This window comes from Cinclus cinclus, chromosome 4 (assembly GCF_963662255.1).
Source record: "Cinclus cinclus chromosome 4, bCinCin1.1, whole genome shotgun sequence".
Taxonomy (NCBI): domain Eukaryota; kingdom Metazoa; phylum Chordata; class Aves; order Passeriformes; family Cinclidae; genus Cinclus; species Cinclus cinclus.
The window spans coordinates 7,163,550-7,188,412 of record NC_085049.1 but is presented as its reverse complement, the minus strand read 5'-3'; the positions used below and the strand labels follow the sequence as shown (position 1 = coordinate 7,188,412).

General features: G+C 38.4%; 2 protein-coding genes across 3 annotated transcripts; one reads left to right on the top strand and one right to left on the bottom strand.

The window, feature by feature from the left end:
- Positions 1 to 18,670: 18,670 nt before the first annotated feature.
- Positions 18,671 to 22,425, bottom strand: ALG10 (ALG10 alpha-1,2-glucosyltransferase). Its single transcript, XM_062490785.1, has 3 exons — positions 22,261 to 22,425; positions 21,895 to 22,092; positions 18,671 to 20,184 (listed from the first exon to the last, which is right to left on the bottom strand). The coding sequence occupies exons 1-3, from the start codon at positions 22,423 to 22,425 to the stop codon at positions 19,129 to 19,131; spliced, it is 1,419 nt and encodes a 472-aa protein (XP_062346769.1). The 3' UTR covers positions 18,671 to 19,128.
- A 104-nt stretch (positions 22,426 to 22,529) lies between these two features.
- On the top strand, positions 22,530 to 24,637 carry TPRKB (TP53RK binding protein). Of its 2 annotated transcripts, none has more exons than XM_062490784.1 (4): positions 22,530 to 22,656; positions 23,168 to 23,290; positions 23,559 to 23,735; positions 24,515 to 24,637. In XM_062490784.1, exons 1-4 carry the CDS (start codon positions 22,615 to 22,617, stop codon positions 24,599 to 24,601), a joined length of 429 nt encoding a protein of 142 aa, XP_062346768.1. In that variant the 5' UTR covers positions 22,530 to 22,614; the 3' UTR covers positions 24,602 to 24,637. The 2 variants fall into 2 exon arrangements, with proteins under 2 accessions (XP_062346768.1, XP_062346766.1); XM_062490782.1 differs by having other exon boundaries at positions 22,530 to 22,755.
- Positions 24,638 to 24,863: the final 226 nt, after the last annotated feature.

Here is a 24,863-nt window from a genome sequence, read left to right as displayed (position 1 = left end):
CAAAAATTCTTGTCTTGATTTGCAGGGATTTGAAAGCTGTGTTTTTGATTCATCAAATGAAATTATCAGAAGGAAACTACTTCAGACAAATACATCACTTGAAATGTTGATGAGTGCATTTCTGGCATTCAGGGAGCATTTCAATCAGCAGTGAAAAATATACCCCTTCTAGGTATGTAGAGGAAAGATTACAAAACTCCCCTATCATGACATATCAAAAAGACAACTAATATATATTGGATTATCTTTGACAGTATCAGCAATCAGATAGTGGAGATTAGCTGGAAAAAACATGTTTGATACATGCTACAGGCTGTGTCTATTTCAAGAGAACATATTAAAAAAAAAAAGAAAAAAAAGGAAGGGATCCATTATGGAGAAAAGATGTTCAAAAACCTCATTGACTTTGAGCTCAACTGATCACCTGCTACACCACAGAGGAGATGACTGGAGCTATGCCATGGGCCATGTCCTGGCCTCTCAAAGCCCAGGGGAGTTCTGCAATTCATTCAGTGAACCTGAAAAAATCCCTAATTTTCTTGTTCAGGCAAGGCTGTGGCAGGGCTCCTGACTGGAGCAGGGGCTGGTGGCCCTGGGCTGAGCTGAAGTGGGATCCCAGGCCATGGGCAGGTTGGCAGGGACAGGAGTGCCCTTGGGACTGTGCCAAATTCCCAAAGACCCTGCCCATCACCACAAGATATAAATATGGGATAGAAAACATAACCTTCTGCTTTCACCATGCAAGAAGCAGTATACACCCTGACTTGCAGGACATGGAGAAGCATAGAGGATTATGGAGGATTTTGAAGTGATGCTACCTGGATATCTTGCTTTTCCTTCACCAGGCAATCCCTTTTTAAGTTACTACATTTCATTGATGCGTCATCACAATTCTGTTCTTGCCTAAATCTGATCTGTGTGCCCTGCTGTTCCTTTTCTTCCTTCTAACTGTGCTGTTTGATCCATTTCTCTGATAGTTCAAACAAGAGAGTCCTTTGTAACATCTGAGCTGGAAATGTGTGTGCTCACAGAAAGAGGTTCCCAGGCTTCATCCATCCCTGTAAGATGTTTGGCTTTTTTCTTCACTTGTTAGTCCCCTTTTTTGGAAGGCTTGTTTTGTCTGTTGCTTCTCCAGAGGTGCATAATGGTTACTAATCCTCACCTATTTCCTTCCTGTAAAAGTAATAAGACCAGAGAACCTAGGCAGGCTGGTCCTTCTGCTACAAAATAGTTTCTCAAGTCATTGACGATGACTCTGGGAGAAACCAAAGCCTGAAAATGAAAAACATTAATAAACAGCAGAAAAAACAGGGGATTCTTGATACAATGAAATCACTGATTTAATTAAGGTATTTTTCTTGGTGATGTTTCCCACATTTTGTCCACGGGGAAATATATTAATCTAAATTTTTTTTTTTAAAAAAAACCTAACTAATTGTCTGAGGCATAAGAAAACATTTATTTCTATTTTAAACTGTTTAAAGAAGTTCTGAACTTAAAAGTTCAAATATTCTTTAAAGCACTAAACTTCTTTATCCATCCTTACTGTGAACCTACAGTATAAATATCCTGATTACTCAAGGATAGCATTTGTTTTGCTGGGAGCAGGGCTATGGAGGACATAAATAATACAGCCCATTACAGTGTCTGTTGTACTGGAACAACACTGAGTTGTGCAAATATTGACACATACAGTAGGTATTTTCCAGTCTTTCACCTCCTCAGCTTCTACATGGATTCTGTCACAAATGAATAATACTTGCTAGACTGGGTGACCCCAAAATATAGGGGTCTTCATTTTTGCATTGTGCTTCATTCCACCTGCAGTTTTTCTTTGCTTTCTCTCTCTCTTTTTCCTTTTTTTTTTCTTTTTTTTTTTTCTTGTGAGCTATTTGACTGAATTCTGTTTTGGCTTGTGTCTGTAAAAGCACTTGTGCATTTTCCCTCCAAGCCAATGCCACTGCTCACCCAATCAGCCAGATTGGTGATCCAGTGCCATCATACAACAAATGTTGCACAAATCACTGTACTCATAATTATTTAATGTCAAGAGAAGCACAGATGGGAGCTTTGAAGTCTCTTGTCACGGTCTGGGCTGATGGACAAAATTACTGACAAAGTATTTCATTTTCTCAGAGAATGATGATTGCTGAGATTTCAAACTTGTTTTTCATTAAATTGCAGAGAAGTTCCATATATTTAAAGGCGTGATAGCTCTGGTAAAGGAGCTGTATAATACTATTACTGTTAACATAAAATAATTGAATGGAGATGTTACAAGATACCAGTGTGATTAAACTCTATTATTACTGATATCAAGAGATCTAAGTCAGGCTTTAGAGGCAGCTGGACTAGAGTGCTCTTGGACTAGACATCTCCATTCTCCATCTGAGTGTTAAGACTCATCTCCATGGTCATCTAGTCACTACCTATTTCAACAAAAGATTCCTTCAGACTTTAGGTAGGAGAGAAGGAAATTAAAGGCAATAAATAGGAGAGGACAGAAACTAGTACAAGCAAAGGACCAATTATCAAAATGCTGATTTCAGTCCAAGCAAGTGGCACTTTCAAGCCAGTGGGTCAAATCCAGTTAAATTACTCCACATTGTTGTATGTTCCAGAAGAAAATCCTAATATAATTTTAAGACTTTGTGGACAGACAGCATAGACAGGCTTTTGATTATGTTTCAACAAGAGGCACAGAATGTAAAATCCATGAAATTTTTGCATTGTCTACAGACATGTTAAAAGGAACCCTTTGCTTCCATAGAAACATGCTTGTAGTGTTAGATGCCCACTGGTTAATCTAAAAATAATTGTAAAAAAACTTCAGAAAATCTTGGAACTAGCAGAGTGTGGGATGTGAGGCCAGTAGCTACTCCCATAGTCATTGGGAGCCTCAAGTGGTGCAATCACCTGTGGCTCTTTGGGAGAAAATTCACCATAGGGATCAGAACACAGAAACTGTCGTGACTCTCCATCCTGTTTTGTACACCCAGAGGCAGCCAAATACTTGTAAGAATATGCACAAAGTGCAGCTACGCAGGGAAATGTGCAAAATGTAGGGCACACAGGTTTTGAAAGTGCTAAATGAGCAGGGTGAAACGTGCTCACTGTACCTGTGTGCTCTGCAAGATCTGCAGTGCCAGAATACTTGAGTCAGCTCAGAAACCACAAAAGACACTGATAAACCTGGCAGCTGCCAGTGACAAGTGACATCCTTTTAAGAGCAAATACCCTGCTCTGAGTCCCCAAGCACAATGCTAAGTGATCCCCTTTGGAGCATTTTTAGTAGAACAGACTCGGGTAGAACAGGAGATGCTGAGCAAGTAGGGAGGGAATGGAAGGGAATGGAAGGAGCACATTTTTCTGTCAGACACAGAAATGTAAATAGTTTGTTACTGCATTCTTGAGCTGAGTGATTAAGCCCGTGTCAAAAACTGTGATTTGTAAACAGATGGCTTTACAACCCTGCTGCTGCTGCTTGCAAATAAACACCACCAAGTACCAACATCAGCAGAAATAAGTTCTGCTCTTCATAATGGAAGACATTCACTAGAAAAACAGCAAATGGCCTGTTGGTATATTCAGTCTTCCTTACCCACATTGCTTGGAAATCTGATGCCACCCTTCAATTTATTCATGTTTTACAAGTTGACATGCAGCCTTTGACTCTAACTGGAAGAGATGTGCTTCACTACAGATCAAAGAAAAGCTGGTTTCAGAATGCTTATTTTAGATTTGCAACCACAGGCTCAACTAGAACAAACAAGAGCAGGAGGAGTGGCTTTTAGCCAGCCTTGCAGTAGGGATTTTCTCCAGAGCATTCGGATGAGCATTGAAATGAGGTTACATGTAGTGCCGCTACAATAAATAAAAAGCCAAAATAGTCATGGTGACCTAGACAGATGGTCTTAGAAAGAAACCTATGTATATTTGAGAACACTTCAGAAATTTAGAATTTGTTGGAGTTCATTTAAACACGGGTAGCTAAGTCCCTGGCCAAAGCTGTTCTGACTTCCTAGGTTTGCAGGAGAGACATTGTCATTCCCAAATTCAGACTGACATCTGGGATACCCCTCTTCTCTTTTTCATCAAGCACCTACAGTAAAATACCACTTTCAGACTTTCTGATAATCCAGAAATGCACTCCCTGACCTGAGTGCCCCAAATGCCCCTGAAAAGGGCTCACCTGTCACCAGTGGCCCCATCAGACCACACCAAGACCAGCTTTCCATCTCCTTCCCTGACGTGGGACCTTAAAGACAGAGAGCATGAAACCCCTCTAATCATGTTGTAGACTAAGACAAGGTCTTGACTCATTTTCCCAGGTAGATGTTCCTCCTGACCTGTTTCTGCTGTCACTTTACTACCTACCATCATAGTTTCACTCCAATCTCAGTGAACAGCCTTTAGAAGCAAAGTGGCTCCAGCGCCAGCATCAACACAGACTTATTTCATTAGCCTGTATAAGCTGTCTGACACTATTTAAAGCTCATTTTGGCAAGACCTATGGAAAACAGGCACGCTGGCGTAGGGAAGTAATTTAAAAATATTCCTTCTCTGCTCTGCTTCTTTCACCCAGAAATCCTGCCCCAGGAGAGCCCCTGCATTGCTTCCCTAACCCCACGCAGCAAAGCCAACGTGGTCTTCATTGTGGGGTTAAATTTTTGGTGTTCTAGGTATTAATTTGTTGGGTTGTTTGTGGTTCTTTTTTGGTTTTTTTTAATGAGTTAAGCAGTTAATGATTGTTATAAAGTTGTTTATTGTGGAAGTACATTAGTTTTAAAAGGTAAAAAAAAAGTTACAGGTGTTAGAGTTCATGTTAAGTTTTGGTATAAAGTTTTAAATAGAAATTGAAGTTGTTTTTGGAGGTCTCGGCAGGACTGATGTTGTTAGGTAGTTTTTTGGGTTTTTTGGGGGGTGTTGATGATGGCAGTGAGAGAACAGGAATAAAAGTAAAAAGTAATGTAAAGTAAAAAGCAAATGGTAAAAGCACCAGCTTTTTTTAATGCATGCTTTCATATAGAATTTTTTTAAATAAGACACAAACTTGAACTATTACTTTTTAACTTATTAGAATTTTAGCTTTTTAGTATCTCAGGTTACATATAAACTACATATATGGTTTATTTTGTTTTATTTGAAAAATGTAAGCAATACTTTTACTATAGTTTTATTATGTTTAAAACTATGTTCTTGGAGCCTTTATGGAAATATTAGGATTTAGGATTATGTTCTTTAACTTTTACTAGAATTCGCATTTTGGTATTTAAGACTTTTTATTTACTAAAAGCACTTAAAACTTATTTTACTTACTTATTTACTTATTTTAAAACTTAAACTTACACTTTTATTTTATTTGTAAGTGGCTTAACATATTTTAATCTATTTAAAGGTTTTAATTAAATCCCTGCATTCTGATTTCTCTCTGAAGAATTCAGAGAGACTCTTGACTTACAGAGTCCAACATCTCAGGGCACTGGGATGAAGGCCAGGAGGGATTTTCAGTTCATGTGGCCCAAGGAGAGGGCAGTGCCTTGTCCCCATCCCAGTCAGGACCCTGCAGGGAGAACTCTCAGGGCAGGAGCCCCACTACAGGGGCTATGGGCTGCACCACCTGCACATCAGGGGGAATCAGCGTGCCCAGCAGGTGAATGCCCACTAGAATACTTCTAGAATTCTAGAATTCAAGAATACCAGAATGAAAAGCAAACTCCTGTCCTCATCTTTATTGAAAATATGAGAAAACAGAGATAAAAAATCAGGTCTCCCAGAAAAACTCCAAGCCTTAATCATGCATTTCCATCAAACATCGTATTTCCCTTCACTTCATGCTTTTAAAAAGAGCTCTAGGAATGTGGGTTTTAAGTCTTGTAGAGATGATGACACAATACAACACAGGGCACTTTTTCCATTCTTCTATGGATAATTAAAATAGAAGATCCAAAGTACTACTTACTGTAAAACCAATCTCCCACACAAAGACTATCTCTTTTCCCCCAAAGTATATTACAGGCTTTGTTACTAATATACTGAATCAAATTTGCAGACACCCGAGTCATTGATAACTTCGCAATCTTCTAACTCTGTTAGGTTATTCAAAAATATCAATATTATAGACTCCCAGTTACTAGGCAGCATTTATATGTTAATCCATATTTCTTGAAAGCATTCATTATTTTATATTAGGAATATAATTTTTAGAGTTAGATCTAAGTCATCCTCTGGGATCCTGATGCTATTGACAAATTCTTTATTATTTTGGCTAAGCTGTGCTCTGTAGAAAAAGGATCCTTTGGCAAAGTTTTGGCATACATTACAGCCAAGAGAAATTATAGTTTTGAAAGAGAAATAAAAATTAAAACACAATTATTTTTCAATTACAGCGCATTGTGCTTGTACTATGATTGGTACTAGATTTAATGGTCAACACAAGAATTTGCAATAAAATACATAAATTAGAATTAGATATGGTTTGTACCTGATACAGCAGCTTCCTTTGAGTCCTTACAGGTGAGTCTTCAGCAGTGATTCTAATGGATGCTCATCACAGTGAAACTGTAGGATTTTGTTCATCACTCTGTCACTATCAATTACAAAATTTTGTGTCTGGCCAGGTGGATGAAAATCTGAGTGATTTTAGTAACCAAAATTTGGGTACACTCTCTTTTTGAAATCCAGCAGGATTTTCCCCAAGCTGCATAGCTACTTATTTGTGAGAGATGGATATACTTGGAACAGCTCCTTATACAGTGATATGTCCAATATCCTGTGACATCCCATCCTTAAGGAGAAGGGAGCTCTTGAGATTAGTAGATGCTCACTTGAAAAAAATGACAAAAGTCAGAGGATCTGCAAAACATAGTTTTATTAGTAAATTACACACTTGCCATGGAAACTGGTATAAGTTATCTTCTATTATAAGCACACAACCAGCTATCAGTGTTTGAGACATACACACCAGCCCATTATTTTCTAGACTTCTGCAGTATCAAAGGAGGAAATAAACACAAGGAAAAAGTTAAAATATCTTTTCAGTTTAATTTCAATTAAACTGGTATCCATTAAACAATTTATTTTAAAAAAACCCAGAAAACAGAAACCATTTAAGTCATCATCTGTTACCTCTCCCTTGATTCTGACCATGAGAACATGACAGATTTATTTTCTTTGCATCTTGTTTAATTAACATTCCTTTGGAGGAGCAGTGGCAGTGGCAGCAGGGACCACCCCTGACACTCACTGAATTCCAGTAAGCATCTTCTGTCCTCCTGCAGACAGGCTTTATTTGACAAGTGACTCTTTATGGCTGGCTAATATGCCTTGGGTCATGTTTATGGTTAGCACAGATACTTGTAGTGTAGATATGACTTACTACAACATGTGCCACTTGTAATTTTGTAATGAAAATACTGTCCAAGAGAGAGAAAGAAGAGAAACAAGCAACAGCTTTATAAAGGAACATCTTTCAGGATGTTCTGCTTAGGCAATATTTAATTCTAAGCATACCAGCATTTTATTTTCATTTGGACAGAAGATTATTTCTTTTTGAAACAGGAATGCTTTTTGTTACAGAAATGCTATCAATCAAATGCAGTAAGTTTCCAATAGTAAGACACTCAAGAAATCCTGGGTATTTAAGAGCAACACAGCCCTATTTGCAATGAACTGAAAAATTGAAATGACAGAGCCGGTGCCAAGGTCTCAGCTTTTTCCTTATTATCCATGTTGTACAGTAATAGGTGAGGTGAAGAACAAAAAACATCATTGTTTGAATCAGGAGCTCTCAGCACTGTGGCTTTCATCTGTAGGTCACCTACCTGCCCTCAGGTTTAAAACTGTCAGCAATTATTTCAAGTTTGTGTGAAGGAAAAGGAGCAAATTGGGCACATTACCAGAAAAAGCAAAAGCTGATGGGAGCTCAGCTCTTCAAGAAATACAGCAAGTATTGCAATCGTTGTCTTGAATTCTTGAGTCCCATCATTGCACCACTGCTCAGGACTATGAAGGAGCTCTTCAGACAGAAGGAAGAAGCCATCTTACTAGAAATCTAGAAACTGAAGGATTGCTGTTGATAAATACATAGTACTCTGGCTTCTCTTCTTCATCCACCCACTTTGGATTCTTCTTTTTCTAGAAAATACATTTTTATTTATGTTTTATGGGCAAATTATTTATTTAATTTGAACAATAAAGTGAAGGTTTAATAGGAGCAGTAGGAATTCAATTATATTGACTCTCATTGTCCAAGAGGGGAATGAATCCAATCTGTGTTTTATGATTGAAGTCAAAATGTTAAGGTCAATTTTTACTACTATATTTTAAAGCAAAATCTCTTTGTAATTAAGGATAAAAGATTAATCTTCAGTCTAATGTTTTTCCTTCCATGAGGACTTGTATTTTCTTAAATAGCTACAAAGAAAGGAGATTATCCAACATATTTCCTTCAATAAACACTGGTTGTAATTTTTTGTTGGGTTTTGTGTGTTGGAAATATATTTATCCAAAGCAATTTTAAGTACTACAAAATAAATTAAGTATAGAACAAGAGGACAAGACTGGTTCTACATAAATAACTCATCATCTGCTTATAAAAAAGCTTTGTAAAAAGTCATGAGATGCAGGGAGAAAATAAAGGCAACACACAAAACATCAGAAAAATTCCCTTATCCACTAAGGAAAGCCAATGACAATAGTTTGTCATGTATCACATACAAAATGCAAAAAGAAGAAAGTGACTGGAAATTAAAGGAAAAAGCCATTCACAAGTGCCATTTGACCACGGTCAGTGGCTGCACTCATGCATTTTGAAGGACAACAAGCTCTAGCAGGCCACCAGGGAACCTGTCTCACCAGCAGAAACCAATGTAAGATCTTTCAGTCTTAGAAATTCATGTACATGGAAAGCAGTGAAAAGTGTGTTTTATTATTTAGTCAACTGTCTAGTAAAAATTATTCTTTCATGCATTATTTGTCTGCTCACCATTTACCTTCAACGGGAACCATGTGACAAAAAAGTACAGAACAAAGCAAGAGTGTTATAAGGTGAACAGTTTTCTATACTAATTTCAGTTCTAACAAAACTATATTTAGTGTACCCTTGAGTACAAGAAATTAAGAAAACATGACAGAAATTGTCTCTCCCTTTGTTTCTAAATCTAAGGACTTCTGAATCCTGAATCATAAGACTTAAGTGCAGGTCTGCATTTGTGCCTTTCAAAACATCTTCCGTGGGTGAATCAGGGACACAGTTTATATTAGATCAAATAAGAACCACAACATCAAAAAACAACCTTGGCTTTTGGGTTGCTGAAGAACCATCCGTTCCCAGGCTGAGCAGATGCTGATGCTGCAACATGTCAGAGGAGGAGGCCAGGCTGGGCTAACAACTGACATGCAATTTTATGGCTGTCTTTAGTGCTTCTTCAAGGTGGGGCAACACAGACTGCTGAGCTCAGAGCTTTTGATGCCATCCTGATGAAGCTGATGATAAGCACAGCCTCCATTTGCATCTCTTGAAATCCTTGCCCAAATGAACACCCCCGTTTTGTTTTTCAACAGCAGGAATGAGATAAAGAAACAGTCTCAGCGTGCCAGGGTGGCTGGGACAAAGCCAGCTACAACTGTGGACAGTGTGTGGCGCATGCTGACATGGAGAACAAAGGCTGGCACAAAAGGAAGAACAGCCAAGCAAAAAGAGGTACAGCCTATGGTGGGAGGAATGGGATCACTCACCCTAGAAAGGGATGGAAGTGCAATTTATTCCTGCCCTAAGTTCCCTGCAAATGCACACAGCATTACTTTTATCCTTTTTCTCCATGTAACTTTCCAGGAATACCCTACAGTTTTTTTCTTCTATTTGTTATCAAAATACAGAAGTCCTAGTGAAGGTTCAAAGGAAAATATGAGATTAATAAAGGTATTTAGAATGACAAAAATGCAGATGAGCACATGAACAAGTAGATCCACTTTTCAGATTTGGTGCACAGCTACTTTCTACATTATATGAGCTGACAACAGAAAATCTGTCGGAGGAAATCTTTTGAGCTTTATATTTCCTTGTATTGTTCGATTGTTGCAAATATCAAATGGTAGTTTAAAAAAAAAAAGTCATTGCCCTAAATTTTATTTTATTTTTTAACATTATATGTTCTAGTGAACATACAAATCCAAAAATCTGTAAGGTCTTTATGCCTGCTCTTTCAGGTTCTAAGATTGGGAGCACACAGCTGAAGCATTTCCAGAGGGTGTTATTATTTCTTTAGTGTGTAGTTCTTGTTGATTTATATCCTCTAGCGTCCTTGGAGAATGCAGTATTGAAATGAAAATAGATCCATCTCATGAAGTTGTATTTGCTTAATTTCAATTAAATTAGTGTGTGGGTAATGGAAAAGAGACTTGGATTGCAATTACCTTCTTCAACTCTGCCTTGGAAGCATATATTCAAAGAACCAAACAAATTGTCAATATCTGTACACTTGCAGAGTAACATGAAAGTTTAAGCCTGATACCAAATTATCCTGTCTACTTTATGGTAGATTTAATGAGAAAATAAGGTATTGAATACATTCTGTCAATACAAACTGTTGTTTGCATTTTGACTGCAGGGTATAGATCCATTTGGTCAAAGTATTACTCATGTTAATGCATGGACACTTCTTTTATTCAATAAAACAGACCTCCAAACCAATTTTTTATCCAAGAGGCAATAAAGCCACGTTGAAGGAAGAGGATCTTGCATTGTGAAAGAAAACACAAAAACGGGCTGAAGAACATTTACACTGAGATCCATCACAGCAAAAGCCCCAGAAATCTTTTAAAGCTCTTTACAAAAGAGACTACAAGCTGATTTTGACAGGCTAGTTTTTTGCCAAGTAACTGCAGACTATCAGTTAGTTAGATGTTAGGACTGACTTTAAAGGCTTTTCTTGCTTGCTTATTCTCTGACAAACTGATGGGCTGATGGGCGAGGAAGTTCAAGAGCATCATGTATTCTATTGTGTGGGACTTAAATAACAAAGTAGAATCTTCACAGGTGTTAACATCTTTGATTCAGAGTCAGTCCCAAGGAGATGGACAACTGTTTTCCAGAAAGACTCTTTATTCACAAAGAAGTTTTAAATACAACACGAGGATTTGAAAGTGCAAGAGGCATGAGCCCACCAACTGGTGGTGGTGAGTTTTTATTCAAAAATCAAAGGATTCCCACAAAGTTAGCTGGCCTGACAATAGTTTGAAACAATGCCTGAAGCCCTCTAGCCCTCACACAGAGTGATTCCATGTATTAGAGAGTACATAGAGCTCCATCAGAGCAAAAGAAATTTGGTTTAATCAGTATAAGGACAAGAAAAGCACGCTTCCTTACAGATTTCTCATAATCTGAATACCTTTATTTTTAACTCGACAGAAAAGGAAAATTCCTGTGCTCGAACTCCACAAAGAAACTGTCTTGAGGCAAACACAGCCAACCTCTCAATACAACAGCAAGCTGCTTGAGTTAGCCCTGGCTTTAGAAATCAAGACAGAAATCAATCAATTAAATTTGCCTCTACAAGCATTTCACTTCAAGGAACTCTACAGGAAACAGCCAAATCATAAACTGCTCAGCCAAACTGAAACTTCACATGCCCTAACTACTATTAACATAGAAATAATCAAGGAGAAGCAAGTAAATTGCTGTGTGTATCTCCACTCACTTCACTAATAAAGATGAAAGCAGTTGTTATGGGAATCATTAATACATTTAATTTTGGACTGATTTTTCTGCTAGCTTGACTTTAAAATCCAAAATTGATGCTTCATGTACAAGCTAGCCAGCATGCTCCTCACAGTATGAAACATCCATGCATGCAAGGTGCCACAGACCTTGTTTCAGCTAAACAGAGCAGGGTGCACAGGTCAAGGTAGATGATAATTCTTCCTTACAGAAATAGAAGATCAATAGAAGTTTTGTGAAGACTTCAATTATATTAATCATAACTTCTTTATGTGCTGAAAGTAAAGCTAGGGAAAACCAGCCTGGGACACCAGCTCCTCATATCTCTGTAGGTCAGTAGGTTAAGAGGCTGTTGTGTTGTGAGCTGCAGGTACGAGCATAAATTTTATGTATCTGCACAAGTGGAAGAGGAAAATGGGGAGAATTGTCTTTGCACAGATGTAGCAAAAAAGATCATAACTAGAGATTAAAAGTTCCTAAGAGTAGAAGTATAATTAATCTCTGCAAAAGCTAGTCTAATGAAATGGCAAATTCATCACTACTTGACTGCTTTAAATAGTGTGTTTTCAAAAAATCAGCTCCATTTCAGCTTCAAAATATTAAACTCTACAGGATTCACTTACATAATATGGAAAGTAACTTCCTGCTTGGTAGTTGTTTACATAGATCTGTGGCCTCCTCCAGGTAAACAGCCAGACCAGGCCATTGTAATGCTAACCCTCTCTTCCACCCTCACAAAATTTAATAATATATTTTATGAGCAGTATAGGAGGGAGAAGTGAAATTACTAGTATTTATCTTGAAGCGAACTTAAAGCTTCTCTCAGATAACAGCTGTTTCCAGAATCCCAAATATATTTTCTTCATTCTTAAGAAAACTGCCAGACACCTAATTTCTTTTCAGCTTTAAGCAAACTACTCTTCTTCCTTGCTCCAGAAAAGAAGGCAGAAAATTCCATCCTAGTAATAATTAAGGGAACAAAACCCACTGTTATTCAAGCAAATGTGCACTGATACAGTTTTAGCAAGGACACATACAACTCTTTACTATAAACGACAAATAAATTAATTTTCTTTTGATGTGTTATTTTTTCTTTCTCCAGGGGCTGGACCTGAAGAGAGAAGGTAATTCCACAAGGCTTCTTGAGATTTTAAAGCAAGTTAGCAACACATGGGATTGGACTGAAACTTATCAGTTAGCTAGCAGAGTGGCTGCTATGAAAATCAGCTCAAACATTGGTCATTCTGGCCTCAATCATGACATGAGACTTCCCCAACTCAGGAGTGCCCTGCCTGAACAGGAGAGCTCTAGCAAGGTGGTTTCAACAAGATGTCTGGAAGACAAATTCCACCTTCACAACTATGTCTAATGTAAAAGAATGCTGTTGGTAATAAGCGTGCAGTGCTGTAGCAGCTCAGGAAGGCACGGAGCAGCTAGAAAGGAAGGAATCCCACAGACAGCACACAGAACAGTCTCGCTGCCCTTCTCCAGGACTACAGATATTCTGTGCTTACTCCCACACACCAATGTGGTGGCATTTGATCAGCACTGACCCCGAGGGTGAGGTGCTACCCCTGAAATCGGTGATGTCCCCGATTGCCTCTCCTTTGTTCTTTTGAAGCGTGTTATTTGAATTTCAGTTCGGCCAGGCAATGCTTTGAGATTTCATGGGAACACAGGAAAATGCAGCATGACTTACATGTACTAAACTTGCAGGTCTGAAGTAGTGCCCTAAAATTAGAGTCTTGCCTGTGATAATCACCATTCCTTTTTCATTATATTTTCACAAGATTATTTCTATGACAATACTTTTAGGAGGGTTGATATGAAAATGTCAAAATGTAGTCTCATTACAGAAGGTGGGAATGTAGCTAAGGACATGAACTCTTGCAATTACATCTTTGAAAACGCATACACTGCTGTTATTAGTAGGAGTTCAAGCTAACTTGAATTAAATGTATGGGATATTAATTTATATCTGCTTAAAACCAGAATATAAAGCACATGGGAAACATTGCTTTAACAACGTTTATTTTTTAAGATGCATCAATTTTGTACTATAAACCCACTAGATTATCTGGGCAACTGACAATGTGAAAATCATTGACATTGATGAATGGCATCAATGCTTTGTTTGAGATTGGATGGGGATCAAATGGGAATCACAAGAAAATGCAGGAAAAAGTGATTTACATATATTAAATTTATAGGTGTGAAGGGGGTGTCTGCAACTGATCTCTGAAACAAGGTTGTAGCAGGGTCAGGGTTGGTTTCTCCTCTCATGTCACAAGTGAGAGGACCAGATGAAATGGCATTAAGTTTAGATTGGCTATTACAAAAATTTTTTTTATGGAAAAGGCTTTGAAACAGGCTGTCCAGGGAAGTGATGGAAGCACCTTCCTTCCAAGGGTTCAAAAAGGTGCATGAATGTGGCAGTTAAGGGTATGGTTTAGTGGTGAAAAAGGTGGTAGTAGGTTGACAGCTGGTTGGACCCAATGGTCTTATGAGTTTTGTCCAACCTTAATGATTCTATGATTCCAAAAAAAATTAAAGCAACTCCTTCCCTATTTGTGACACACAGCTGGGTTTCAAATAAAACACAGTGTTTCTGTGTTTCACATTTCCTGAATACAGCAAGAACAGCTTTTTATTTACAGATGCACAGCGGAGCACTAAAACATCTTCCAACCAACCAGTTCACACTTCAGCAGGATCATTCTCCCCGAGATCCTGTCAGCTCTAGCAACAACCAGATTCTCCTTGCAGCTGGTGTATGGCAAGCAGCTCTCCCCTGTCCCCATGTACTTTAGCCAGCCACAGAGCTCTGCTAAATTCAGTGGTGCCCTCTAGCCCCCAAAGCACCCACTCACTGCTGCTCCTGGCAGCCTTGCACACTCCCAGCCACAGCAACACTGAAATGACAATGAGCTGCAGAAATATTTTTCCTCCGGCTTCCTGCTCCTGGTATCCCAACTATCCATGAAACTGAAGGAACAGCATGATGTCCTGAGCATATTCTGAGATCAAGCAGAAAAACTGGCAAATTAAGGGCATTTTAGTTACACATGGCTAGGTAAATTAGCATTTCTGTCTCATAGAGATCCTTCTTGTATCCAAAAGGATGTTTGTTAGCAAAGCTACTTATCTGCAGCTATCTAAAGCATACTTTTAAGAAGGATGTTTTCCTATAAAACATGCCTCAGGTGACAGAAAAATTGTCAAAGAATCAAAAGTAAAAGGCATGTCTTATCTAACAAGGGATAAGCAAGGAGAGCAAAGCTTTTCAGGGGAAAAAAATTAGGATGCTGAATATAGACAAAGTTTAAGATAATTAGAAGCATTTTCATGGACTGGGCTTTACAGTTTTTCATCATGCAAAAACTAGATGATGCATTTAAAAGACAGTACACTGACTGCTATAGGGCCAACAGACACTTGAGCATTAATAATTTGCATGTGCATCACACAAATAAGAGTGAATATTTTAGAAAATCACCATGTCTCAAAAGCAGAATTATTCTGGGATTTTTCAATTTGTCTTTCAGGGCTTTTTTTTCTTCTTCTTAGACAAAAAAAATATAACGATCATGCAAATAAAGTAAGAATACAGTGAAACTTAATAATAAAAGACCCAAAGGAAATCTGCTAACCTGCTAAAAATTGCATCTTTACAACAGCAGGATTTCAAGTTTCATTTTGTTCTCTTAGAGCAGACATGAAAATTTCACAAGCAGAAAAAAAAATGCCAGAAAGACACTTTAAGGATGAACAAAACTTGTCCTAGTAAAACTAAACATACTGTAAGTATTTAAAATTAACAAGGATATTATAGCTAAATCAGTTACTAAAACAAGCAACCAGCATGAGAGAACTTGAAGTTTTCTAATTATCAGAGCACTGCTGGAACAACATTATGATTTCAAGCAGCATTGCACTAAGCACTTGGTCACTCAACAAAACAGCACAGGACTGCCACCTTGTGAACAACAAAAAACACCAGAGCTGCATCAAAGGGACAAAAATTCAACTGCCCCAGACATTATAGAATACTTTTTCCTTACTTTCTAAGAAGTAATCCATCTTATTTATCAACCCTCTAGAAAATTAACAGGTAAAAAATATTTCAGCATCACTTATGCTATAAAATTCTTGCAAATTTTGAACATGAACATGCGTTGTCAAAGAAGTTAAAAGGAATTAAACACAGAATGCTCACAAATAGCAGGAAATGCAGTTCACAGCATAACTATGAAACTTCCTATCTTGCTGAATAACAACATATTTTTAACTAAAAAAAAGGTTCCATTTTTGTATTTTTTTCCCCACTTCAAAAAAAATCAGCCATGCTATGACTGTTCAGCTATTTTTATTATTCCAGCAGTTACTGAAAAATCTTATTTCTAAGAAAAAAATAAAACTGAGCCTTTTTTTTTCAAAACAGCCACTACAGAAATGTTAGCTATGCCATTTTTGGTTTTACCTTGAATACTTCAATAAATTAGCATGATTTTATTCTACATTGATAACTAATAAAATTCACAAGAAATCAACATTTTAAAGCTGTTTTAAGAAATTTCATTGACACCTGCTGAGAATTAACCTAAAGTAAGCAATTATAGTTCTATTGAATCTAAAAGACCTTGGCAACACGAAGCAGGATAAATACCAGCCCTTTCTGCATGTCTTTAAGAAAAACAGCTAATAAATTAGAAACAACAACAATGGGAATATTTCAGGGGAAAAATACTAAAATCCATTTTTCAATGGATTTCAAACAGTGCTACTGCTGTTTGTCGAAGTTCTAGGAAATACTGGTGGAATTTGGAGATCTTTCTTTATGACTAACTCTGATACAATATAACCCCTCTGATTTCTGGACTGACTTGATTAACATTGAATATTACCTGCAAATACCCTCAGGCCCATAGGCAAAAGTGAAAATGTAGTTTTATTCTACAAATACATCCTCCCTTCATACATTTGTAATTCACCAACTTCCCTCTTTAAATCAACTTTCATCAACTCAGCCTGCTTTCAAATGAGCAAAATATATTAAGCATACTTGTACTTTTAAATTAAAACCTGCAAGTATAGTGACAAATTCCATTATAAAATATTATGCCATTTCATAGTACTAGTTAAATAGCCCCAACATGTCACAGACATCTCTCTTTGGATAATTTTTCTAGCGACTCCTGGCATGGAGCTCATTAGAAAGGTATTGTTCTCTAAATTTTGGTGGACTTTTTGCACTCACTTTTCACAACAAAAAAAAAGTTTCAAAATTGTACATCTTTAAACTGGTTCTTTCCACTTGAAACATAGCTGCTCCTTCTGTTAAAAACAGGAAGCATGAACAGTCTCTCAAGAGCTGATCATGGATGGCATTTGAAACCAGTAAAAACAGACATGCTGGATAGAACATCTGAGGACTACACAGGGATCTTTGCAAGGGAATTTGTTTCTCGAGGGAATTAACATCTGCTCCCCTACATAAAACCAGAAAAAACCCTCAGATCTAAGATACCACTTGGAATACTAGACAGAGCCCCATGCCCTACCATGCTACCATTCCAACTCAGTATTCAGGGCACAAACAAAGTTGTACTTAAGCAGGCAAATGCTCTTTACCTTATGATTTTATTGGCAAAATTGGAAGCAGAAGGCACACGAGACTTCCCCTCCCAAATCTGTGATACGGAAATCACAACACAAGATCCTGGACTCTACCAGAAGCACGCTGGATTCTTCAAAACCAATGCATTTCAGGTTTCCCTTGTCCATTCAGCTTGAAGAAGCAAATAAGGACTGATTGAAAATGGCTTTCCCTGTGGCACACACTGACAACACAATACCAGGCCAGCAAAAGGCCAAGAAGCAAAAAGAGACCTGGCAAATATCTTAAACTCAATACAAACACACCTACTCATTTAAGAGTGGCTTGGGGTTTCCTTAGGAGAAACAGGGTTGCAAAAGCATTGATAGAATCTGAACTCACCACACCTATCACAGTGCTAGTACAGGGAAGGAATTGGAGCCAGGACACAGATCTTCATCTTGTAAAACAAAACAGTAACAGTACTGACCTGAGTCCATAACTCCCCAGGATTGACCTCTTGAGAAACAATTCCAATTCAGAATCACTTGAGTGGTGATAATACCATGTTTGCACAGATCTGGCTGAAGTATTTTCATTACAGAACAATAACTAATTTAAAGAAGCTACACAGTATCTGAAATTTTGGACACTACTCTCCCCTGCCACACACTTTAGTAATCAAATTATTTTTGAGACTTAATAAAATTATTTACTCACAGCAACCATTACAGCCTTCATTTACTCTGATGATAATGTACACTAAATGCTTTTAAATACATATACATATATGTATGTATATATACATTGCATTTTACTTTTGTCAAAATATAAACACTCAAGTTGTACTAAACATGAAAAATACTTAAAAGAATAGTTCAAGAATGCCATTAGTACTTCTTGAAGATTACACATCAAAGATCTTTGAAACACTCAGTGCAACTCAGGAGTGCACTCAGACTCAATTTCAGCACAAACCTGTGAGCACAGAACCACAGGACATAAAAGCTCAATTATTTAAGAGGGCTGCAATCCATTGCACATTGCAGTCTGACATTTGTAAACTACTCCCTTTCTAACAGGTCACATTATCAACTGCCATTTATGTTTCATTGCACAGTAACATTTATTCCTCCAAAGAACGTGCACACACATAACATCCACTGTGTTTTCTAAATACCAGTTTGAAAAAAATGTTCAAAATGCTCGAATGATTTAAGAGTCTACATTCTGCTTACAAAACTAATGTAAGCATTTACTGACAGAAAAAGGTAATGAAAATTCAGTGAGACATAGGAGGCTTTGAAAACATTGTACTTTAGTAGTGGTTTATACTTTGACCACTAGTAAACCTAGAAGGAAATCGTCTGATCTGAGGAATAAATATGCACACAAATAAATAAACAGAAAGATTGAACAGGTTGAAAGCCTTCTTTTCTAAAAGAGAAACCTCTGAAACATAAACTATTACACCTTCCAGGGCATTTTATATAATATTTTATTATCATGAAAAATTACAGTAAACATCTCTCTTATTTTACACTAATTACAGAAAGGTGTTCTCACATTTCCCCTCATACTGAATTTTAAAATTCTCATAAATTCAATATATGGAGTATCTTCACATTATAACAGATCTTGCATTTGGCTGCAACAATATAAGCAAAGAGTTATCTTCCCAATTCCCACTAGGGAAAACTGTCCTTACATAATGCAAAACACATTGTTTCATTCCAGAGTGCAGTCCTGAAACAGAACTGTGTTTTCCTACAGGTATAAAAGTATTTAAAAAAAAAAAAAAAAAAAAAAAAAGTCACCACATAAACCTCTGTACTTCATCACTATTTTCCCATTGGAACGTTCTGTTTAGAAAAAGATACAAAGTTACAGCATTTACTAAAATATAAAAAGCCAGCTCCAGAAGTTGTCTGTACAAAGACAGGAATGGAATATTGAGCCTATATATTAAGAATGGCAAAATAAAGTAACGAAATTCTAGCAATTTTTGAGGAACTGTGACTGCTAATAAACACACAAAATACATTAAGATCCAGAATATTGATTTTGATTTTAGCATATCAGCAAAACTCCAGCCAGCAAATATATAGAATGGAACTAACAGGTATTTTACAAGTTCGTGTCTTTGGAACACTTTTCTCCAGACATAAAAGGTATAATGTCTGTTATCTGCTAGTACATACTTATGGACATAGGTGAATTTCCAGATCAGGAATAAAGAGATGACAGCGATTAAGCTATACTGCACAGGGTGCTTTCGCAATGACAAAAGGAATTTCCTGATTTTAGTAGGGGTCAATAAATAAGGGAATGAAAAAAAAACAGTAAAGGACAGAAAATAGAACAGCTGAGGAAAGTGCAAACAGGCTTCATGACTACTTCTATCACCAACAACTATTCCACCATTGATGAAGACAAAAACAAAGAAGAGAGCTACTAATATGATGTATGGCCAAGTCCTAGCAGTAAGTGTAACTAAGTTTTTAGGTGACATGAGATATTCAACAAGAAACTGCAGTATTCTGATCAAATCGGAAAATGATCCTTTCCTGGAAGAAATCTTCTCATCTTTCTTTTTTTGCAACTCAATCTTCCAGGCTTCATTTAGCTTCTCTGCAACAACATTTCCAGCACAAAAAACTGTCCATACAATATTTGTCTGACGAAACATGAAGCCACAAAATCCAAGGAGAGCAGAGGTTTTATGGTTACCATAAAGGCACATTAAATAGGAAAAGAGAGTAAAAAATACTGATCCTGGATCCGTATAATAAAGGAATGTAAAAAAATAAAGGGTGGGAAACATTGCAAGACTTAATGCAGACAATATTCTCTGGAAACCAGACACAGCCTAAAGAAGAAGCAGAAAAATGTGATTAGACAAACTCCAATACAATAAAACAGTGTATTAAAAGAAAACTAGTATAACTCTTGAGAATTCCATTAACACAATATAACATCTCCTATGCTCTTTGTTTCCATTATTGCACAAATGCTACATTTTTCTTAAGCTCCTGCTACATTAACATAGCTACACAATGTTAAAATCCAAGTGAAAAGTACAGAATGTGAGTTAAAAAAATGAAAATACAACAACTTATTTCATATGTCAGGTATGTACATATTTGTGGCATTAAAATCATGGTGGGAGTATAACTGCTCCCATACCTTGCATAAAATGGCTGCACTAACGGGCAAAAGAAAATAAAATCAAAGGTTTATGCCCCTGCAATCTCATGAGATTCTGTTGATCTGTGAGACAGCACCATTCTGTGCCTCTGCTATCACCTCTTTTGAATCCAGTCCACAGAGAGGCGACTCCCAAGTTCTCATCCTTGATGCAGCTTTTATGGTTTCTCAAAATTATAATTCATGAGTCACAAAGGAATTTTTCAAAAAGGTAGGAGACTGGGCAGTTAAAAACTCTTCCCAATTATTCCATTCACTACAGGACACCACCACATCACATTACAAGAAAGGGGAATTGAGAAAACACCGAGGTCAAAGAAATGACAAAGTATCACTAAATGCTTAGCCTGCTGTCATGAAACTTTTTCTTACATTTATGTTTCCACTTTGAAACATAAAAGTGGAAACAATTTACTTCATCTAATCCTGTACAGTGTTATCATATGCTTAAAAATGAAGCGGTTCCTCCAAAAGAAATTTTCTTTATAGTAAAGGGACCCTTCAGTTATCAGCGATCAGAAAAAAATCTTTTAAGGTTAAAAGTCAAACTAAGTGACTTCACTAATGCGAAGGATTTTAAATAAGCCATTAACTACTGAAACAATTTATTTACTGCAGAGGTGGATGCTCCAGAATTTTAAATATACAGAATTCTTGTATCCACGTTGAACTGCTATGGCCTGGATGTGTGGACAGCTAGACAGGTAAAAACTGGCTGGATGGTGAACTCTGCCCCAAAGGACAGTAGCAACCCAAGTACCACAGGGATCTGTACTGGGACCTGTCCTGTGTAATGGCTTTATCAAACACAAGAAAGCAGCAGGAGTCTACTGTCACCAAGTCTGGAGCTGACACTGTATGGACAGGACCAGCAATCTGCTCAAGAGCACAGGTGTCATCCAGTGGCCCACAGGCTGGAAGAATGGGGTAACAAAAATATGATGAAATTCAATAAGGACAAATCCAAATGCCTGCAGCTGAAAATGAAGAAATCCTCACAAATGACACAGGCTGCTCAGAGAGCAGCTGAGGTCTCGTAATTCCAGCTACATGAGCATTCAGACCTTTGGATAGGAAGTCTGCATACATTCTAACTTTTCTTTCACTGGGACTCCTCGTACTTATGCAAAAGAATGAATTGTTAGAGGACTGCACCTTGTGTAAGAAAAAAGATATTAATAAAAATTAGAGAGTAGGAATGTGCTTTCTTGGCCAAACTGGTGGTGGTACTTGAGGTTATATAAAACTGAGAACGTCTCACAGATGTTACATATAAAACCGACAGCATCTCACATTTGTAGCGAAGGGAACATACACTGAGCCATCAAAGCTGCCTGTACGAGTGCATAAAACGATTTTACCTTGACCGTACCTTATTCTTCTGATGGATCTTGAACAGAAGCAAATACAGTAAATAGAAGTTCCCAGCACTGAAGAGGAGATTGATAAACCTGAGCATTGCCACAGAGCACACCACGCTCCCCGTCCAGCCGAGGAGCCAGGCCGCGGGTTTCACCACTCCCACGGAGAGCAGGTACAGGCCGGGCAGCGTGGTGATCATGGGGTCCCACTGCAAAAAGCGACACACACGGCGTTACGGCCCCGACACCTTCCCTCCGCTCCCGGCATCGCTGCCCCGAGCCTTCTGAACTCCGAGTGCGCCGCCCGGAGCAAAACCAGCGCTCGGCCACCCCCGACCCCGAGCGGCTGCCGCCGTGAGGGCGAGTCCGTCCCTGACCTGCAGGAAGCGGCCCTGGCAATAGGCCTGCGCCTGCGGGACGTGGAACACCTCGTCCATGTAGGGCCCGCGCTGCCGGCGGCTGACGGCCGCGAAGAGCAGGCAGGACAGCAGGAAGGCTCCGCTCAGGGCGCCCGAGAAGCCGCAGGCCCCGGCCCGCTCCATGCCGGCTCCGCGCCGGCCGCGATGGGGCCGCCCTTTCCGGGGAGGGGCGAGCGCAGCGGGACCGGGAGGGAAGGGCCGGGAAACGGGGCGTTCCTGGAGGGAAGTGCCCGGCCTGAGGGGTTCGTGTCCTTAGCGCCGTTTCCCGCGGGGCGAGCGGCGCCTCCGTTCCGCCGGTACCCCGGGGCCGGCATGGAGCGAACGCAGCGGCTGGAGCTGTTCCCTGAGCACAGCGTCACGCTGCTCCTCTTCCAGCACGTGAAGAACGCTGCTGCCCTGCGGAAAAAAGCCGTGGAAGGGTCCGTTGAGGGGGCACTGATAAACCCTGCGATGGTGAGCGAGTGCGTGTGCCCCTGGGCAGGGGAAGCGCTGGTGGGAGCTCAGCGGGGCTGACCCCTGCTCTCTGCCGCTGTCGCACGAGTTGCTGCGCGCCTTCTCCCGGCCCTGCGCAAGTGCCCTCCTTTGATTTCGTCTGTTTAAAAGAGCCTTTGGCAAGAATGGCCAAAAACATTGTTTTGCTTAATTTCACATCCTGCTTGGCGGAGTTGAAATTTGCTTCGTGTGCTAATTAATTCATGCTGTCAAGAATCTATGATTTGGTGCCTTTGTTCTCATTTAACCCATTAATAGTTTCAGAATCTAGTTCTTTTTTGTTAGAATTAGGCTGTCAAAAGGAAGTGGTCAGGACTTTTTTCAGATTTCAAAACAGTAAGTTAATTCTGTATAACTCTGTTGTGTTTTACAGATTGTAGATCCTTTTCAGATTCTTGTGGCAGCCAACAAAGCAATTCATCTACAGAAGATAGGTAAAATGAAGACCAGAACACTCAATGCAGAAATTATTTTCAGCCTATCACCAAGCAACAATGTAAGACTTACTGAACAAATTTCTCTTTTGACAGAAAAGCTTGCTAAGATCCACACAGCCAAACTAACACTCTACCTGGCTACTAGAAGAAGTTTTTAATTGTTATTTTTAATAACACTAATGTGCTGTTACAGTTTGCAGATTGTCAGAATTCCATTAATGTAAAATGACTGTCAATTTATTCTCTTGGTGTATCTGACAGAGTAACTGAAAAAGTTCCTTATGTAAGTGAGAAAGTGACTCATAATATTTTAATTTTCTGTTTCAGATTTCGGATGCATTTAAAAAGTTTGGCATTTCAGACAGCGACACAGCAGTACTGATTGTGCTGGTTGTGGATGGAGACAAGACTGTAAACCTGGCAGATATAGCATCTCAGGTGGAAGGCCAGCAGGTTTCCCTAGATGAACTCCCCCAGCTAACAGACACTGCCAAAATTAAAAAGGTGTGTAGCCAAAAGAGAAGAGTGACACGGAGAATATTTGTCTGATTAAATATCAACAGACATCATTAGCTTAGTATCTGTATTTCTTTAGCTCAACTGGAAGCTTACTTTAAGTGGACCTTGGTTATTTCTTAGAATTTTTTTAGTTGTCACAGCCTAACGTCAAAAAGTTTAAATCTTCAAATTATTAATATTGTCAGGGAATTAGAACGTAAAAATATATTCCTAATTGCTGCCTAGCATCTCAGTTTTTTTGATTCCTGTTTTTAAGGCAAATACTCATTTAATTAAAAGTTTCAGTCCTGAGCAGTTTTATAAGCTTAAATACATAGATAGTCCCAGTAGGTTAAAATAAAAACATGTTAATTAGCTGTTAGGAGTTGCCTTAGGGCATGTATGCTCTTAACAGATGACCATATGCTAAATAGGTATTTTGAAGCATGTATCTCCTACATGATAAAATTCAAGTAACTTAAATCATCTTTATCATGTCTGTCAAAGTATTGATAGGAGACATGAATAAAATTGGACAAATCATAGCATTTAACATGTGGAGCTAAAGGTGCTGCTGTCATTCAGCTTCATAGCTTTCCTTGTTCTTGCAGTTTCAGAATTTGCTTCAGTCTAAATTTTGTCTTGCAGTCACAAGAATTTCCAGTGTAAAAGTGGGGGAGAGGGGAATAATCTTTTCTTGTGTACATATTTTTAGAAGGTACGTCATCAGTTTTTTTTCTTCCTTACGCATCTTTCCTGTTTTTCTTGTTCCTTTTTTTCTGCAGATGTACAAAGTTACTCCACAAGAAGAAAAAATTGGCACCTTATTGGATAGTGTTGTTTGCAGAATGTCAACAAAAGATGTTTTGTGAAAATGTGGAAATAAATTTCAGAGGAAGCGAAGTAGCACTGAGTAATTTGATGACACCTGAGCTTTAACCAAGCTTGGACACAAGGGTAACCTGAGCTGTGTTTTAAGCACAGAGAGCAACTCTGCCATGCCAAGCAGAATCTGCCATTGGCATATCTGTCTTTTTTCTTGACAAGGGAGAATTGGCAGTACTTTAAGCTGAAGTTAATCAAAAGGCTTGGAAATCTGTACTTACTTTTGTCTTTTGTCAGATGTTTTGGTAG

Excerpts from the sequence above, each read along its gene's own strand:
- ALG10 (XM_062490785.1), bottom strand. The coding sequence starts at position 22,425 with ATGGAGCGGGCCGGGGCCTGCGGCTTCTCGGGCGCCCTGAGCGGAGCC. Across the intron at positions 22,093-22,260 it reads GCCAGGGCCGCTTCCTGCAG|TGGGACCCCATGATCACCAC; the intron begins GTCAGGGACGGA and ends CGCTTTTTGCAG. Across the intron at positions 20,185-21,894 it reads AGATCCATCAGAAGAATAAG|GCTGTGTCTGGTTTCCAGAG; the intron begins GTACGGTCAAGG and ends CTTCTTCTTTAG.
- TPRKB (XM_062490782.1), top strand. The coding sequence starts at position 22,615 with ATGGAGCGAACGCAGCGGCTGGAGCTGTTCCCTGAGCACAGCGTCACG. Across the intron at positions 22,756-23,167 it reads CACTGATAAACCCTGCGATG|ATTGTAGATCCTTTTCAGAT; the intron begins GTGAGCGAGTGC and ends TGTGTTTTACAG. Across the intron at positions 23,291-23,558 it reads GCCTATCACCAAGCAACAAT|ATTTCGGATGCATTTAAAAA; the intron begins GTAAGACTTACT and ends TTTCTGTTTCAG.